The sequence below is a fragment of the Larus michahellis genome, chromosome 1, assembly GCF_964199755.1.
Source record: "Larus michahellis chromosome 1, bLarMic1.1, whole genome shotgun sequence".
NCBI classification, from domain to species: domain Eukaryota; kingdom Metazoa; phylum Chordata; class Aves; order Charadriiformes; family Laridae; genus Larus; species Larus michahellis.
The window spans coordinates 50021511-50040578 of NC_133896.1; the positions used below are offsets into that span (position 1 = coordinate 50021511).

A 19068-nucleotide genomic window follows, 5' to 3' on the forward strand; every position below is an offset into this window, starting at 1 on the left:
AAAACTTCACTTAAAGTCTCCATCTTAAACGCATGGGAGCTCCTCTGTGCAGAGCCTTCCTAGCTCCATGGGTCAAAAGCTTCAGGAGGATCTGCTCTGTACAGAGCCCCGCGGTCGGAGCCCCAGCCTCGTCCCAAGCACACGTGTGCGTATTTGTCTCCAGTAACATTTCAGCCTTTCTGGCTCAAATAGCTGCTGGCCCCTTTGGTTGTCTGCTCCCTCTGGTTATGAGTACCTCAGTGGATTTCCAAATTCCAATATGCTCGATTCCATACCTGAGATCGTTTGGGACAATTTATTACCTACACTTCTGGAACCTGGTAAATTAGGTTCTCTGTTTAGAACTGCAGAGCTCCATCAGCAGCTGACGATGGGCACCTTTCGAAGCAGTGGTCATGAGCTGGGAATCCAGCACGGATGAGCTGCTGGGCTGTTGTCTCCTCTAGTGCTTTTCCTTTTGGACCTGCGCTCTTTGGAGTTATTTGAGCATAATCATGGCAACCTCTGTGTACATAAACTAATACATGCAAAGCCCTTTTTCACAAGCCACGCCTGAGATGATTGCAAACTCTCCGGTGCAGCATCTCTCCTCCCTACATGTTTGTATTTAACACAACAAGGCCAGTCTCACGGGGAGTTTCCAGACAGTACAGTGTGGCAGCCATAAAATACAGTAGTTCAGATATAAGAAAGGCTGGGAGGCTGTTGGTTCAGAGTTCCTGGAAAGCCTGGGATGGTGTACAAATGAGGTAATATCTAAAACATCTTCAAATATGTTTCTAAAGCAAATGTTGCACAATTAAATTAAGGCTTCAGAGGAATAAAAAGTAGAGGCAGATTTGTTTTTCTGTTGAACAGGACAAGTGTGTCATATTTAATGATTCCCATAGAAAAATGTGGACTTCAAAATTAAAGCCATAGCCATGTTGTCAGTGTAACAAAGTGTACCGGATCGGGACATACAGAGCTGGAGACAGTTGCATAAAACCTGAGGAGTTCTCACCATCTCTTTCTAGTAGAGTTTTGTCTTTTCCTAGGCTTTCTCTTTTGGTCTAATATGTGTATTCATGCAGTAATTATATTTTTTCTCAGGGTCAGAGACTGAGGAGCAGAAGAGCTGTGCTGCAGATTGCTTCAGCTGCCTCCTGCTGTCCCTGCATGTAGCTCTGATCTTATTTGATAGATATTCTCAAGCTGTGTTTCTTAATGAAACTGTCTTTAAAATAGCAGTCCATGGGTTTACAGAGCTACAAATTTTTTGCAGTTGTGAATCTGATTTTTTTTATATCAGATTTTATATGTTGTTTGAAATTACTCCATTAAGCTTATGTTCAGCTGTTCCAAACATACTGTTCCCTGTAAAAGGTGTGCTCCTGCCATACTTACAGACACAGACGTCTTTCATTGACCGATTTCTCTAATTGCATGTGGAAATAATTGCATGACACAAAGAACAGTATTAAAAATCACTTCTGCTTTCTTTGCTTGGTTTACAGAAGGGGTCTCTTGAGTCGCTTTGTCGAATGCTTTGGACCTGGGTTGTTTAAAAAGGACTAGTGGCTTCTTGTGGTGATCCAGGGATTCTTGTCCTGAGTCTGACAATCCACCTGCATGGACTGTGCAGGTGTGTCCTGGAAGCATTGAGGCTTTTCACAGTTTTCAGCTTGACTGCTCCCATGCACTTGGCAATTTTGGAGGTAAACACTTTCACAAATCTTTAAATTCCAAGATGCCTTGAGCAAGGACTTCTCATGGGTTGCCTAAAGTTCTCAAACAATTCAGGTACAATATAAATATCACTAAATAATGGCTAGTAAATAACGTATCTTGAAAAGCCTGAGTCATAGCAGTACCTTCATGTTCTTGTCAACCTCTTTTGAGTAAACAAGCCCTCATTTTCAATCTACAGAACTGAATAAAGATATTTAAATAGTTCAGTCTTGTGGCTTTAGGACGCACCTCCTAGGCTGTATAACAGACTTGGAAAGCTGGCATCCCCCAAAATGAGGGAAAACCAAAGTGTTGCAGCCAAGTTTTCGTCTGTCTTCTGCACTTGAACTTGTGAACTTGCGCATGAACCCTCCGTGCCTGTCATTAGCATATTTACACACACTAAAGTGCAAGTGGAAGGTCAGGTTAGGTAGCTGGGCACTGTCTGTGTGGTTCATACCCAGCAAGGCTGCGTTTGCATACGCCGATGTGGTACGGCGCGTTTCTGCGGGTGGAAATTCGAGGCCGCTTTCGCAGAATGTGTTAACCTCGCATCGCCAGATCGTTCGGCTCTGCTCTGAGGAGCGCAACACTCAAAATCAGTTAACACATTGAACATGAAGCTCAAAATATTTAGCCCTGTCTAACACCGAAGTCAATTAGAAGGTTCATTGCAGGGTATGTTTGATTTCTTTACTAAAGTCAACCAACGCACAGCAGTTACAGCTGAAGAAGGAAGGAAGAGAAAGATGTTGATGTTTACAGTTCTGGCACTAAAGTTTTCAGCATTATAAAAAAACCAACCTGGTCTCTTTGTTTACGACTTTGTAGAACTGAAAAGATGTTTGCTTAAGGGAAAAAAAATATCCTTTCTTAAGATTGCTTTTCCATTGTTACCTCCAGAAGGTAGCTGTGATATCAGGAACAGTTGTCGAGGAAATAACAGCCCTTCTCTGTTGTTCATAGCAGGATTTCGGATTTGTCTGCCCCAGGGACACAAGCATCATTTGTATTTCTGCATCTCTGGGACAGAACAGATCTGTCTAGTTTTTTGTTTTGCCTTTTGGTTTTGTTTCAGTCTCACTTATGTTAGGCATAGCTGTGTAAAAATCCCAAACCAAGTAAAACAAATCTTTTATGGTCTGTCTGATCTTCCAGCCTTTTCATTTCTGATGTTAAAACATTTTTATTTCTGATTTGCTATGTATGAAAGCCAAAATGACTGAAATTTCAATTCTGGATCAAAATCTGGCAGCTGGTAGACTACAAAACTGTGAGGGAAAACATTGTTCTGTATGCATGAGACATGAAAACGAATTGTTTAAGCAAAAGATTTTTTCAGATGTTTAGGTTTTGCGTATGAATTGTCCCACTAATACTAGCATAAATCTTTGACAAACGCTGTAAGTAATATAAATGTTTGCTAATAGCTTGTTTGTTTTCCAACTTGCTTCAGTTGCTTTGGCAAACTACTATTCCTGAGTGAGTAAAAGAGTAATTGGGTCTGCAGTGCCTTCAAGTGCGTGGCTGCAGCTGTGAGTCACCTCATGACTTTCAGGAGTGTCTTGGGGTCCATCATGGCGGTGGCGGGTCAGCACGGGGTGTCACCTGCGAAAAGCCGTGTCACAGGGCAGCCACGAGCCACGCCAGCGAGCACATAGCGCGGGATACTGCGTCAGTGCTGACTCGGAGGGGAAAGGAGCACTCATCAAACCCCTGGCAATGTAAAGTGCTCTGTGAATTAGGACCTCTGTTTATGAAGTGACTTCGCCCATGCTCCCGTTCTCATCCTTTTTTGCTCACAGGGTGGTGTGACAGTTCCCTGACCTGAATTGGTGGAAATGGAAGTCTAAAAGGGGATGAGTTTGACTTGTAGATGTCTAAGACTCTCATCTTTTTTTATTAAGGATTTGAAAATGTTTGTTTATTTATTTACTTATTTATGCACACAGACAAATATAATCTCACATTTGCTTTACAGATAATTAAAAGTCCTGTGACTGTGACCTTCTAAAATTACTGCCCTATCAGTCAGCTAAAGTTGCTTTCGGACAGTACGGGTCTGTCAAACCAGCCTTGAGATTCCAAATCAATTTCTTTCAGATCTTCAAGCGACTTGGCACTTGAGAGGGCTGGTTGCGATGCTAAGCCTCCCACTCCCGCTGGAAATGCAGAGAAGCAGATGATGCCACCTGAAGCTCTCCTTCCTGACACCTATGGAAAGTCCCGTCTTCTGACTCAGGCTGTTGAATCGCAGGCTTGGCAAGCTGGGCGTAGCGACCGGCTGTGGCTGGGCAGTGTATTTTAGTACCAGTACCTGTTTTTTTCCTGTGGATTTTGAAATGTCAAAAAGTCTACTGCATTTCGTAAGCCTTTAAGGCACTGACACAAGAAAAGGAGGAAAAAAAAGAAAGCAAGAGGGGTCTAGGTCTGTGTTGCTTATGGCATTTTGTGAAGCCTTTTGCACCTGCACAAAATGTCTGTAAAGAGACACTAAACAACCACGTTGCATTTTGTTTACTTGCTTTGCATGGGTGTAAATGATTAAATAAAATGCCAAGCAGTGGAAGATTCAGCATAATGATTGTACTGTTTTAGCTTGCTCTGCATGGCTTGTTCTATTAATATATGTTTGTGGTCAGGAAGGAACGCAGTCTCACTTCGCTAAAATCTGAAACTCGGTAAAGCATAATATGTGCAGTATTAATTTTGGTTTGACACCTGCCAGGCAAAGATCCTCACCAGCCAAAGGCATTCTTCTCAACCGAGCTCCATCTGTTGTGCAGATCTTCGGTTCTGATATTTCTAACTACTCGAGCCAAAGGAAAAAGAAGAGCCAACTTGAAGGAAAAAAAAAAAATCTCTAGGAGGAATGAACAGTTTTATCAAGGCTAAATATAATGGCTTGTTGTCATACTTGGTTTAAGTCCTGTAAGGGAAACATGTGCGATTAGTTGCGTTGTATAAGAAAACAGTCCTTTATACTGGCAGTATGATTTTTGTTGTTGCGTGAAAGGAACATCGATAGCTAAAGTCCAAGCACATGATTTTATTGTTGAAATGCTGCAGCCTTTAGAAAGATTTCTCAGTAGAAAAGTTGCTAGTGAAAAATTTACTCACTTATTGTACTCAGGAGATAAAAAGCCCAAGGAGTCGGCCGTGATTCTTGCACGCAGAGGAGCAGTAGGATTAACACTTGCCTCAGCTCTTTGAAAGACAGCTTAGGCTATTTGAAATAAGCATTCAAGTAGCATCTGTCGAAAGAAGCTAACTTCCAGTCCCCTGACAAAAGTTGCATAGATGAGTTTGTCACCTAGCTGAGAAAATAATCATTAATTGCTCCAATTGTCTTTGTTCTGCACTTGAAGTGGGTGAATTACCCTGTCAGAGCTGCCCTGCCCACCCAGGTAAACATTTGCCTCCTATGAAACCGTGAGAAATCTACTGCAAATATGAATGTGCTTTACAATTATCATCCGCTGATTGTTAATTATTATTTGTGATAGCGTGGAGAAGAAACTTTACTTGAGGGAAATGTTGGCTTTGTGTGCTTCAGACCAATAATTAATGGTTGAAAGTGTCATGAGTATTATCAAACTCCATTGAATTCACTAAGAACTGCAGAGCATTCAAAAGTGTATAGAAATCCACGGGCATACTTCAGAATTTGATTTTTTCACCATTATTTCTAGAGTTGACTCTTGCTGCAACTGCCAGCATGTGAACTGCAGACTCTCACCTCTCCTCTCTCAGGCAATCAAGGTAGCACCTGGCTTCCAAAAAGCGGTCATACGTCTTCTTTCCATTTAACTTTTCAAGTTGTATTTGTTCATTTGGGGAAAAAAAAAAAAATCTTTGGCCGAGCTCTGAACGCTCAGTATCTCTATTTCAGCAGTTCTTCCAAATAATTCCTAAAAGCTCAGGTATTCCTCAGAACCTCCCAACTGAGTAAAAATTTTTTTTCTTCATTAGTGTAATGCTGCATGCTGAACCTGTTCATGCATTCATAGCAAAGGTATCACCGCAAGGATGCCAGTCTTAGCTGTGGCTTCAGTGCTGATGCATATAGCTTATTTACTTATAGCAATATAGAAACCTATAGGAAATATTAAGCTAATTTCACTTCCATTTCAGGGCCTACATCAGCATCAAGTGCTGCTAAAAGTAAAAAAGTATAAAAATACAGTATCATTAAGTCTAATCCTGTCTGTAACGTAGGGTATTCCTGCTTGAAAAGAGAACAGTTATTATAGTGTGTTGTGTTTGTGTTTTCTTTGCATAGGTATTCTTTTCTTTGCATGCATCTGCAGTCGCCACTTTATTTATGAAATTAACTATTTGAATTCATGGTATGCAACAGCAGAGAAATACTAGGCGGGATTGTATTGAATTTTTTGCATGGGAAACAGATTAAAATCCACGCTATTAACTGCTGAAACTTCCTCCCTGCTCTTCCCAATAAAATACAAATGAAAAAGTGAAAATCCAATTTCTTTCAACTCCTTAAATCCAGGGATTGCTCCCTACAGCTTGAAAAGGATGAAAACTTAAGACAGCATGAATTTATTTAGGGACTTCTCTGTCAATCTGTTTAACGTGGATTAATACTGAAGGCCATCAGTATAGCAGAGATCTGTGGTACAAAACCTGTAAAACAGATTAAAAAAAAAGTTCAGGAAAACTGCGTAGCTACTGGAACTGAATAGTGGGAATACAGTTGAAAACTTTTGTCACGAGATCTGAATGTTGATGTTTCAGGTTTTAGCAGTCTGCTGCCACATCCGCAGCTACTAGGCAGTCATTAGCAAGTGATAAAGAATATACGAATTAGCTGCTGGTATTGAGCCAAAATAGAAACATCTGCGTTCTTGAATTGCCTGTAGATTTAAAAAATTTTGTGCTGTCTTTTTTTGCCTGCCCTAATACCCAAAATGTATTTAATGTCACAAAGCGTGATGCTTTAGAGCTCGCACAGGAGAAGAGATTGCCAACAAATGAAGATACATGTACTTTTTAATTACACCGGTGATGCTGAGTCCCAGCAAGCCTTTGGCAGGAAGGAGTTGAATGTGGTACCATGGGTGGATTTTGCGTCACTTGAGGCAGACTGTGTAAAGTTGCCATAGATTTGATTATCATGGGATCATGGCCACAATTTATTCTGCAAGTTGGCTGTCATAGGATTAGATTCCAATTTATTTAAAATAAGACAGAGAACTTCCTGTCTTTTAATACAAGTCTTAAAAAAACAGCACGATGCGGAGGAATGCAGCCAGTCTTAAAAATTTAGTCATATTTGCTTTCATTTTGATTAGTGCCTTTCATAATTTAATTACAAGACATGGAAATGTAAATTACCATGATAGAAGCATGCTTACGAGTATGTGTTTTATGATCATTAATTGACAGATTGGTTTTATTCATACACATTCTGTATATTAATGACTGTTTGCATTCATCAGATCAGAAATTATCAAGGTACGAAAACTTTACAATCCTGCATTTGTGAAGCATAACTGCGGCATATACTCAGACGAACATAAAATTCTCTCTCAAATTTGTTTTACTGTAACGTGGTCAGTTGAAAAAAATGTGCTGCTTTCTAAACCCTTGTTTTAGGTGTTTTTCTTTTAATGTGCTTATGGTACAGAGTCCAGTCTGCAGTTTAGTCTGGGAATTTAACTGACCAAGATTTGATTCTGATGGCATCAGAGAAGATAGTATTTATTCTTAGGAAGGTAACAGGGCCTGTTGTTCCTACAAAGGTGCAGTTTTTCCATTCCCGGGATTTCCCTGTGCTGAGTCAGCTCTATGGGGGGAAGAAGCAGAAGTTCCCAAGCAGAGATCAGAGATCAGCACATGCTTGGCAGCCATCGTTAAATGGTGTCCTCCGATAGCCTCAAATGGGATGAAGGAGGTGGGCAGCTCTTTGGTAGTGAGCAGAAGCCTACAGAGGAGGCAACCAACATGGATAAGTGGAACAGCTACCACAGTCTTCCGCCTCGCAGCTACCCATGTAACTCACCACTCACATTTGTCAGGAGAGACAGAGAAACAGCTATGTACGTGCTGAAAGCGGGAGAAGGCTCTACATCTTCTCCAAGATATTGTAATCTTCTTGTGTAAGTTATTTTAATCTGAGTGTATTAACTTTATATATGGAAAGATCTATCTATAATGGGGTCAGCTATCTGTCTTCAAGTAGTACAGGATTTACAGTTCAATTTTTTCTCGCTTCTTGGTCGAGCGCTTTTTGAAACCCATCAACACCAGGAGGAGGACCTGGTGGCTTTTCAATGGGCTGCGTGATCCATGCTGTTTGCAGATGTGTAGAAAAGATACTTATAAGGTGATACATAGAAGAGAAGTATTTTTCCATGTTCCCTGGAGCATGATTATTTGGAGCTGTTGCAAAACACTAATGTTCCCTTCCCAGCCTTTGAATCAGTCTGGTGTTTAATTAGCAACAACGACAACAAGAAAAAAAAGAAACACATAAATTATATAGCAGGGGTTGGTTTCTAGATAGTCTCTTCTACTTTTTTCACCAATTAGCGATTTGAACTTGCTTCTTGTGTTTAAACAGGCCCCGAATCAGCCCCTTCTAAAGGGTCTTCTAAAGTTCACAGCAACGAAATAACCTTATAATGCTCCATGATCATTTTTAACTTGCACAGGAGGGAGTAAGCGCTGCATTCTCCATGCAGGCCTGCCAAGTATCTTACATCCAGCGTGATACTTTCTCATCTGGCACTCCAGTCATTCATTGCCACAGGCTGGCTTAGAGCTCATGAATTTGGATGCGCTGTAGGAAGAGGACAGGCATTTGCCTGCAGTTCCACCTGTTCAGACAGGGTTGGGAGAGAACAGCTGAAAAAGAAAGCAGAGGAGCAGCCGTACACTGTCACCTCCTATCCCCTTTTCTAACAAATTGAGCTAAGCCACCCCCTGCTGTTACCCAGCACCATTTGTTTATTCGACCCTTCTCTCCAGGACCTCCACCGTGATCTCGTCTTTGACTTCAGTGACCTACAGCCCCCACTGGGATCCCTCAAAATGCTTACTCTCTGCTTTCCCTTCCATCCAGCCTCTCTGGTGGCTCAAGGGGGGGCTGCGGCTCTCAGAAGTCTCCGATCTCTCCATTAGTGGGAGCACTGCATACTTACCTTCCAATTCAGGTTGTGCAACCCCACCTCATTGCTCTTGAAAGCCTGTCCCAACCTGATCCGCCAAGTGTTGTTCTGCTGCTTGACCCACTTCTACCGAGGTGCTCAGGCCAAGGGGATTTCACTTTAAAGCAAATATTACCTGGTTGTGTGCAAGTTGTGTTTGCTATTGTGACATGCAGTCATTAAATAATTTCTGGAACATCGCACAGCTGCCAAAACACACAGCACACAGTCTGGCAACCATGACCATGCCCGTTCAGTGCCCACTGCTGGGTCTGTGGCTCAGGTTTGTGGAACAAGTGCACTGTGCTCTGAGGGGGCAGGAGGGAAGCAGAGCCTGACGCTAGATTCTCTATTATATATGTTGGCCTTTAGCTGAAGTGCCCCAAATGTCACTGGCTGCTGGCATGGTAGCCACGATGACTCTGTGGAGCTTCAAAGTCCCTTTTAGCCTAATTTCCTATAGTAACCACGGCTGTGTGCTCCTCTGCTGCGGGCCGTTGTGTGTATTCATGTACCCCTAGTAGCTTCTGAACCTGTTGGCCAACTTCAAGAAGCCTGCCTAGTTGCTGTTGTGGAAAGGAGCAATTTCATGATGTCTTGCAAATTGGTAAGCAGCTGGAGGAGAGACGTCCTGAAGCACGAGTCAGCTGTAGAACTCGCACCTGGGGGAAACAAGGCTTCTTCGGTTTGCTGCTTGTGGAACTGCTTGATCTAACTTTAGCACTTCTCAGGGAAGAACTGTACTCCAGATGCCAGGAAAGATGATTAAAGAGGACTCTGAAATGCTTGCTTTGAACTCTTCAGAAATTACGAACAGGATCTGGTAAGAGGGTCAAGTGAACAACAGTGACTTGAGTCCAGATCACTGAAGGACTCTGTACACCTATCAGTAGGAGATGCTGAGGCCAGATGCATGCCTAAGCAACTACTCCTTTTTACAGTCTCATTCCAGCTATGCAGGGTCTGAAGCCCAAAATCACCTACCTGTTTCCGATGTGATTATATAAAAATTAGAGCATTTGCCTAGCACTGTTTCTGCCAAGGGCTCTTGCATTCAATTTTGCTCTGTTTCAGCACACCCCTTGATTCCCGGGAGAGTTTTCTCTCCACCAGGCTCCATTCTAGAGGCTGGGAAGCGTTCTTGGCCCTTCCCAGGGAAATCTTTATATTTTTTGCTGGAATGATTTATCAGGAGAAAAGGAATTAAGAGGAGCATGACTGTGCGCCTCAGCGTTAGGATGTACAGCTCAGAGAGACCTGGATTCCCATCTCTGCTTCCAGGGCTGCTTCTGTCTTCTTATCCACTGAGTATGTACATGGTCATTTAAATGGATAAAATACAGAGGCAGCACTGGAAGCTGAGACCAGTCCCCAGAACATCCTTTCCCAAGGGACAGATTTATTACGTAGTTATTAGATAAGAGGTGGGCCATTGTATCCCTGGCTCCCCAGCTGTCTCCTGAACTGCCTGTGGAGTTGTCCTTGCAGGATTTGGCAGCAGCTGATTGAGACTTTTTCAGCATTTTGGATTCAGGTACATCATTTCCATCGAAGTCCTTTTTACACAGCAAAGAGCAAAAGCTAAATAGTTGGTTTTGTGTTGCATCATGTAAAAATGTGTTGACTGCATAAGGGAGAAGACTCCCTGAAACTCCCAACAGATGCTTTTGGTTTGTGTGTCTCTACACATTTTTGTTGTGCAGAGAAGTCATACTTACATGGAGGGGGGTCCTTTAGACAAAACCGTAAGGCACTTTGGGCTGCCAGCAGTCTGGAGGAATCAGCTGGGTAGTTTACAGATCACCCAAAAATGCCTCAGCACTTTTCGCTGCTGTGTCCTGTGTTGGAGCCAATCTCGCTTGCTCCCCACTGCATTCCAACAGCATGGAGAGCGGGAGGTCAGTTCCTCGATGCTGATAAAGATATTCCCATGGCACAAGACAGCCTAAGAGATGATCTCAGCTTTTTTTCATCACCTAGAGATGTCATGAGAAAGCAAAAGCAAAAAAAAAAAAAGTCTTTAAGTGAGTCAAAGCCCATTTTCACTGGACTTTATCTTGCATCCTCCCACTTGTGCCAAGCGGGAGCTGGGGTGAGTTTATTTTCCATCCCCCTGTTTGTTGCAACATCTTCTTGGAGTCTCCTACTTCAGGCTGGAGAGGTCCTGAAGAAAAAGAAACGCACAAGCGGCGACTGGCAGCCTTTGCCCCATATGTAGCTTTGGTATCTGGGTTACTCTGTTTTGTCTGGTGCATATCTGTGATACTGTCTATTTATATCCAGTTCTGTTTCCTGTCCACGCTCACCAGCTCCTGTCTCCTGGTCTGTGCAGTGGTCTGGAAGCACAGATGTACACACAGGCCAGAAGTTGTCAGCATCTCCTGTTTTTTTAACTGGGACAGATAGGATGAAAGCTTAGGGTGGATGAGCTTCCTTGACCAGTGAGAGCTGGAGATGGGGAGAAGCGCATTCCCTTGTGCTGCAACTTTGAATAGAAGGAGCTGCAGGTCTTTCTCTGGGTCGGTTTAATCTCCAAAACCAAGATGGAGAGTGTCCTCCCCACCGCCAACCTGGAGAAAGGGGATTTTCATGGTCCCAAGAGCCGTGCCAGCGCGCTGGCCGTCAGTCCCGGGAGAGCAGCTCTGCACCAGGCTGGCTCGCTCCCCAGCACAAAGCTGTCGGCTCCCCATTTCCTCAGGGACTTCGTGGCTTCAGCGTGAGCAGCGAGACTTTAGCCTCTAAATCTCCACAGCGTGTGGCCCTGGCACTTTGCGGTCTCGACCATGTCCCTAGCTGGACACGGTGTTTCACTCGGTGTCCTCGCTGGAGGTGGCAGCACCACAAATCGCCTTCTCCAAGGAAACCCTAAACACCCTCCAGTGGTGCCCCAAGCACCGCTTCTTCCCCTTTCTGACAGTGCAGTGCTCGTTTTGCTAAGCTGAAGCATGTACCCGATGTAAGCATGGATGCCTCCACATCGGATCCACCTAAAGCAAGAAGAGCTTCACATTTTTTGCAAAATTGAGGTCTCAGTCTCCACGACGTACCTTTCAAATGCAACTGCAGGATCTGCATAATTGAAACTTTTGCTCTAGTCTCATTACTTCCCTCAGGCAGTTCCTGACAAATGGAGATTATAAGTGAGGGTCTGTAGTAAACCTAACTAAAAAAAGGCATCTTTAATGTTTTTGCAATGTGTTCAAAGAAGCTTGGGTGCTGAGCACAGAAAACACATTTCCCTTTTACCTGAAATGCCATTATGTTTATTAAATTAAGAGTGGCATTAATCCTAGAACATATCCAAATCTTTTTGTGATTTTGCATTTGTCATAACTAAAAGTTCTCACTAAATATTTCTCCATACCTCTAAATAATATCACCCATCATGTAATACTTGTCTCAGATTTTCCTCAGTGACTTTGTATCAGAGCTGAAAAAGAGCTATCACAGAAAATAAAATGGGACTAAAATAACAGTCCTTTGTATTAAATTTAACATTTGGCTTCTGTCCCAGGATTTTCCACATCCATATTAGAATCAGATGGTAGCATAAGATGAAAAGATTTCCTGGATGGGTTTTATTCCTATTCTTATTAAAGGGCTGATAACAGGCTGAAGGCAAGATACTTGTTGTAGTAAAAAAATCTGCCTAGTATCAAAGGCTGGATGGACAAGCTGACATGTATTATTGTTAGGCCTCCCTGCTTGATCGCATTTCAGTATCATAAAATCATTCTGCTAGTGAGCATGAAGTATAAAAATTCCAGCGTGAGAGCAAAAAGCCCAGGCTGGCACGTAGCGCTCCTTCGGGCACGCCGCTTTAGACTCAGTAAGACAATACAAGGATTTAATATCAAAAGGCAGTGTTGCCGACAGCACAGTGTAGCTATATTTAGTTTAAATTTTAGTTATTCTCAAGTATTTGCATTCACAAAAGGCATCCCCTTGTCCTGACTTACCTGTGGAGCTGGTGTCCCGTGGGATGTGACAGCGTAGTGCAGCCCCACCAGTATTGCTCAGCCTTTTTCAGGAGCCGTGCATCCTCTGCCCTGTCCCCGAACCAGCCACTTGCCCCGGCTTCCTTTGGCAATCTGGAGACAGAAAGATCAAAGGGACCTAAATACTCTTCAGAAGGCAATTTTCCCTTTACTCAAAGCAGCTTTGTGTAGTACTTATGTATGATTGGGCTTAAATTGTACAAACGTTTCCAGGCTCTGGGTATTCTATGCAAAAACAATTACTTTTGATAAAATGAAGGAGTGGTGCTTTCTAGTGTTGCTGTTCTGCTGTAGTGGAGACTGCGAGCATGATATTGGAGCTATAAATTAGATTTTGCAAAGCGGCTCTTCTGTAGGGAGTCTGCTGCTTCAGACGGACAGGCTATAATTAGCATTTTCTTGGGGATATTTTTGCTCTGTTTTGATGCAGTATCTTCAGCAACAGAAGTAGAGCAGCAATTGCAGGGCTACATTGACCCTTCATTTCAGCTTGTGATCGCAAAGGGTATCGAAGAGCAAATATGCTTTATAGGTATCCTATGCTGCTTTTGTAAATATACCTTTTTAAAGCAACTGGTATGTGGCTTGAATTTACAGGCAGAGAATCATTTCACCAGCACTGGGTGTTTACAGTGTCGACGTCAACATCTGAGCTTTTTCCCAGCGCTCCTTTTACAGTCAATGGAGAGAAATGTGCACGTTTAGGGGAGTAATTCATCTGATTATTTTAGGCATCTTCTTTCCAGTGAGATGGATTGTGTTCTAGAACGGTCTGTTTCTCTCCTAAGCGATAACTAATCCTAGTATAATTAGTTCAGAAGAGGCTATCTGTAGTTACGTGAGATGGATCCCGTACAGCATGTTTCTGAATAGCACTGTATTCTCTCACTGTTCTATTAACACTGTATCAATGCTTTTTTTTTTTTTTTTTTTAAATGATCAGATTACTGTAGGGCACACACAAAGGGATCACTTGTGTTTGTAAGAAATACTTGATTCGGTCCCTAAGAGATTTTTACCGCTGGTAATTACAGCTACCTTCATGCTTCCTGTGAAAGCTGGTTTGATAGTCGTGTTGGTCCTGTCCTCCATGGCTCAGGTACCACTTTGATGGTACCGAGCCATCTTCTCGGGTGAAGAATGCGCTCTGGGGCATGTTGGGTACTTGGGCAATACGAAGGGACATAGGGCAGAAATCTCTGAGAGAACATGGGTCTTCCTTGCACTCTCCTCAGAACAGCCTCAAGGAGGCCAGGTGAGTGGGGCTGTAGGATATACATGCCTGTTTTCAGGTGTGTAACTACAACTGGGATGAGGGATAAGGAAGCATAATTTGTATTGGGGAACAGTGCTGATGCCCTGTTCATTTGGATTCCCCTGAACCGTGCTTATGGGTTCATTCAAATAGAAGAAAAGCCCCCAGAGCTGGTCTCCTCAAGATGAGTTTGCCGTGTATGACAGAGCACAAAGGGTAAGTAGCATCTTAGGAGACAGAAGAATTTCCTGTGAAGAGCCCTCAGCAAAAAATGGAGTACTACCTAGTAACTAAGGAATCAAAGTTATTTCTGAAGTATATAACCAGAGTCACAGGATAGGAGTAATAAGATGTTATTGGTCCCATATTTGTCATTAGTCACTATATCATACTGGTGCAAGCAGATTGATTTTCAGAGGGTGATGGCTGCTGGAAACGTGTTCCCCAAAATCTATAATTACTTTTGGAAGTCTTGGCTTTGGAGTAGAATTCTGGTATCTGGATTATTGACACACAAACCCTCAAGGCTCCCTAGTATGGTCCGCAGAGCATTATTTTTCTTCTAATTAATATTCTGCTTGATTATGTAGTTAATTTTTCCATGTGAGTATGTATTCTGTTTCTTTAATTAATGAATTATTTCACCTCAGCTTTGCTTATTCCCTCTTTTGTCAAGGTCTTATGTTGGTGTTTACATCATTACCTAGTGAGATGTGTACGCATTTTCTTTCTCTTTTTTCACAGCTGTAACTGAAATCGCACCATGTATTTTGAAGACTTCACCAACAGATCAGCAGCTGAACAAGCTTGCGAGGAGACTGGGACCCGAATGGGAGCATATAGTTCTGTGCCTGGGTTTGTCCCATACTGACATCTATCGATGTAAAGTCAATCACCCTCACAACCTGCAGTCACAGATCGTAGCTGCATTTGTCCTGTGGAGACAGCGTTTGGGGAAAAAAGCCACAATCCAAAATCTCCAAGCCGGTCTGATGGCAGAAGAAGTGGATCCTTCTGTGATACAGTACATGCTGGAGTGAAGCTTTGCTATTGATTGCGAGCTTTCAAGTAACTTGTTAAATTAATTAGAGGATTCACTGAAATGTATACTGAAGATCTGACACCTCAAACTGGAAAAAAATGGGGTTGGGAAGTGTGGTTTTATTAAGCTTAAACATTCCAGTTTTCTGTGGCATCTTGTGACTTGTAATTCTTTTCATGCCAGATTAATTTTTAGCAGGCATTAAAAAATGGATCACTCTTTCCTGTTCGCTTTTGTACTATTCCAGTGGGGATATAGGGTGACACTTAAAGTCCTTGCAAGCAGGAGGCCCTGCAGTGAGTTCAGCAAGGTTTCTGGTTTCATTGCGGGAGCAACACTTGGTTTAACCTATTTTCTGGACTATGTAGGAGCCTTTTTTACTGCTGTTCCATGCTAGTTCCCTGATATCCCAGCAAGAAATGAGAATAATCACTGTTACTAATTTAACAATTTTACAACGGTTATTGCAGGTGGCTAATTTCACATTTATAAAAGTTTTAGCACCTACGGTTTCTTGCTAGGATAGATGGCTGCCACCTTAGTCTGCCTTTGAAATTGGCCCTAAGTGGAAGTAACTGGAACCTAGTGTGCCTGTGAGGCTTTTTCCAGTTATTATTTAATGCGTTTCTGCAAGGAGACAGGCAGTGTGCATATATGCCATCTCTTAGCATAGCACGGGTGGGGAGTTCTTAGTAAGACACATGGTTTAAAAGTGACCAGAAGATAGGCAGGAGACGGCAAACAGAGCAAGAAGGGGCATAAAAAATGAGACAACTTCTAAGTTGTCCGTGTTTGTCTCTGCTGATAAACTGGGAGACAATCAGGTGCCTGCTGAGTCTTTATACTATGTTCTGGATCCAGGCAATCTTGTTTCACAGGAGTTTTACTCTTAGGCTGAGTGTCATAGGCACCTTTCTCTGACCACCGCGTGCCCAACGGGGTACTGAAACTTGCAGGTCTTTGCTGGTCAAGATGAACTCCCCACTCCTCTCCTTCCAGCTTGTGCCATCCACCAGGCTCATTTGCGTTCTGCCAGCTTTTCTGCACCTAATGGGGGCAGCTTCGACACTCCCGTCCCTAGTTCTTTGCCAGCTGTAATCGTACCACCAGTGATGATTAGATTTTATCCAGAAGAAAGGTAAAGCTTGGGCTTTTCTCCTCCTCCCCTCCTGGCAGGGAGTTTTTCTTCCTGCTGGAAGAAACCACTGAGGTTTTTGCTGATCAGGTAAGTGGCGATCAGTCCACAGGGTACGCATCCAAAGGCAATGGAAGTGACCAGCTGCTCTCTGAGGCCTGCTGATAAGAGGCAGAATGCATTTTAATTCTCCCTGGGCAGTTTGCTGTACAGTAAACGAGGAACAAAGTTTGGATGCAGGGTTTCCTGCATCCAAGGTCTATTTATGAGCAAGTTCTGGTAGACTCTTTCATCTGCAGAGTCTTTGCCAAGTTACTTCCCATCCTACACGATCTGCCCCGTATAATTTAACAGCTTAACAGCCTTGTCAGAAGTCTTTATTGGAGCATGAATGAACTTTACTGCCTTTTTTTTTTTTTTTTTTTTTTTTTTTTTTTTTTTAATTCTTCCTGTGCCCGGATTTTGGAAGACGTCTGGGAAATTAGGAAAGACAAAGAGATTTTAAGGACACGCTGTCTGCCTTGTTTTTAAGAAGCATGGAAACAGAAAACATATCCTGGCAGTATCAGCTCCTACAGGTCCCAGAGCAGTCTGATGGTATTTTGGTTTTAATCTTCTGCATACAGTTCTGACCTTCAGTAAATCATGATCCTGTTATACCTCACTCAGATCTTAACTAATCATATCCTGTTATGGCTACTTACAGGGTTTAAGGCTATCAACAAGTCCCAAATAAACAATGTAAATAAGTTTAGGCCTTGGGATTTATTTATTTTTCTGTTTCATGATGCTTTAATGCCAGCGTATTCCTTTTTGGTTGAAAATCATCCTAGAGGTGGTGTACAGGCATTTGGCAAATTGAGATGAGCGTGGCCCAGCATGGGGAGTGTGATGAGGACTCTGAAGCAATTCTGCCCGTGAGACGGGCAGGAGCATGGTCTGCGTGTTAGGGAAGAGGGGAAAAGCAGTGTCCCTGGCAGCAGTTTGGAGGAACAAAAGCTAGAGATGGAAGAAACTACTGAAATCACGTAGAGGAAGAAGCTGGCTCCCGGTCATATAAATGTAAGTACCTTACCTTGTTCTGAGCTGGCACGGACCAAGTCTTAATACAGACTGGTCTGCAAAGGAGACATTCCCAGTTAACCCAGCCTGAAGGCAGTGCTCCGGGAAGGCAACCAGTCTGGATGGTAGAGCAGTGTAATGGGCACACTCACAGGGCCCTAGTACCACCTTCTTTACATGAACTTTGTATTTCATGTTCCTGATTTGTTAGACCAATGTCAGGTTATCCATAACTAATATATTTAGAGCATTTTTAATGATTAAGAAAACAGCCTGGAGTAGGTGTGGAGTCTCATGCCAAAGAAGCCTTCCTTGCAATCCAGGTATCCTTCTGTGGATCTACTAGGGGCCACTGGAAACCTGATGGGTCACTATCTCGTCAGGTAGTTTCCCCACAGTCTTTAAACTGGGCTTTAGGTGGGCTGAATCCTGCATCCCGGCAGTGGTACCGAAGTGACAGGAGCCATGGCTGAGCAAGAAATTTAAAACCTGGCCTCTTGTATTGTAGAACAAAGCACTTAATTCATAATTTATAGTTACTTTCACATTCCCAGGCCCTAAATTAATGCTGTAATACTTGAGTTGCAAATACTGAAGGGAGAGGTTTACTTATTTTATGAGGCTGTTTCCATTGCTGTTATTTTTAAATTCATGGAAATGTTCCTATTAGACTCTTCAGTTTTATTAAAGCTTGTTTTTGCACCACACAAATGCAGGGACACATTTAACTTGACAGTAGTATTCCTTTAACCCAGTGGATTTTTCCGTCCACTTAAAAATATTTTTCTTCTGTATGTAATGCTTTATTTTGCACAAGGATGCAATTAAGACAATTTAATTCTTCAAATGTATAGCAAGACCTCTCTTTCTCTCTTAGGACAGCCAAAAGCTCTTAAAATGTTTATTCTTCTCTGGCTAATTTGGGAGCAAATGTTATTTATTTACATCTCACTCATGGACACGGCTGGGACTTCAGTATTGTTCAGGAGTGAGGCAACTCAGGGAGTGAATTTCCCCATCTCTCCCTTCGCCTCAACTGCCTTGCGCCACCAGTTTGGGTGACGACAAGGGGCTTGCGCAGGGGTTCCTGTGCCCCCAGGACTGGTGCATGGGACAGGCTGAGAGCTGGGGGCAGCCCCCCCAGCAAGGACTCGTCCCTCTTCCACCGCTCATTGCTTACCTTGAGTGGCCACTCCAGGCTTCCGGCTAGTGCGTGGGCTCAGGGACAAAGGCTAGGCAGCAGCAACTGTTCTCTGGTGTGTTTGGGTTTCTTAATTGGTGTTGAAAAAGCCTTTCTAGTAAAAATGGTATTATGGCTATCTACTTACCTATGGCAGTGTTTAGGAGCCCTGAGAGAGGAAAGCGTAAAGGTGGCCCCTGTTGGACCTTCCACTGAAATGGATGGCTTAACTTCTGTTCCTTGGAAAAAGTAGTTGTTGATTCTTTTCCTTGGTCTGTAAAGGACACTTTGAGATCCCATGTAACTTTCCTAAGTGGTAAGCAGGCTTTATAAAAGCTGTTTTGTACTCTGCAAGTACAGGTGGACTCTTAGCATAGCAACAGGCGAGATCTAAGAGCACTGCTTCCCACCTGTATAAAGTAGCATGGATGATCACAAAGGAGGGATCTCCTCAGGGCAGAACCATGTCAAGGAGGCTTTATGCTGCATTGAACGGTAGTTGGACTGTAGAGTA

General features: G+C 43.0%; 1 protein-coding gene across 1 annotated transcript in view; it reads left to right on the forward strand.

Moving 5' to 3' along the window:
• CRADD (CARD and death domain containing adaptor protein) overlaps window positions 1-15396 on the forward strand; it is an 82017-nt gene extending 66621 nt beyond the window's left edge. The window contains exon 3 of the mRNA XM_074575036.1: window positions 14880-15396. Within this exon, the coding sequence (XP_074431137.1) occupies window positions 14880-15175 (296 nt within the window). The 3' untranslated portion in view covers window positions 15176-15396. The remainder of the gene's footprint in view (window positions 1-14879) is intronic.
• Window positions 15397-19068: the final 3672 nt, after the last annotated feature.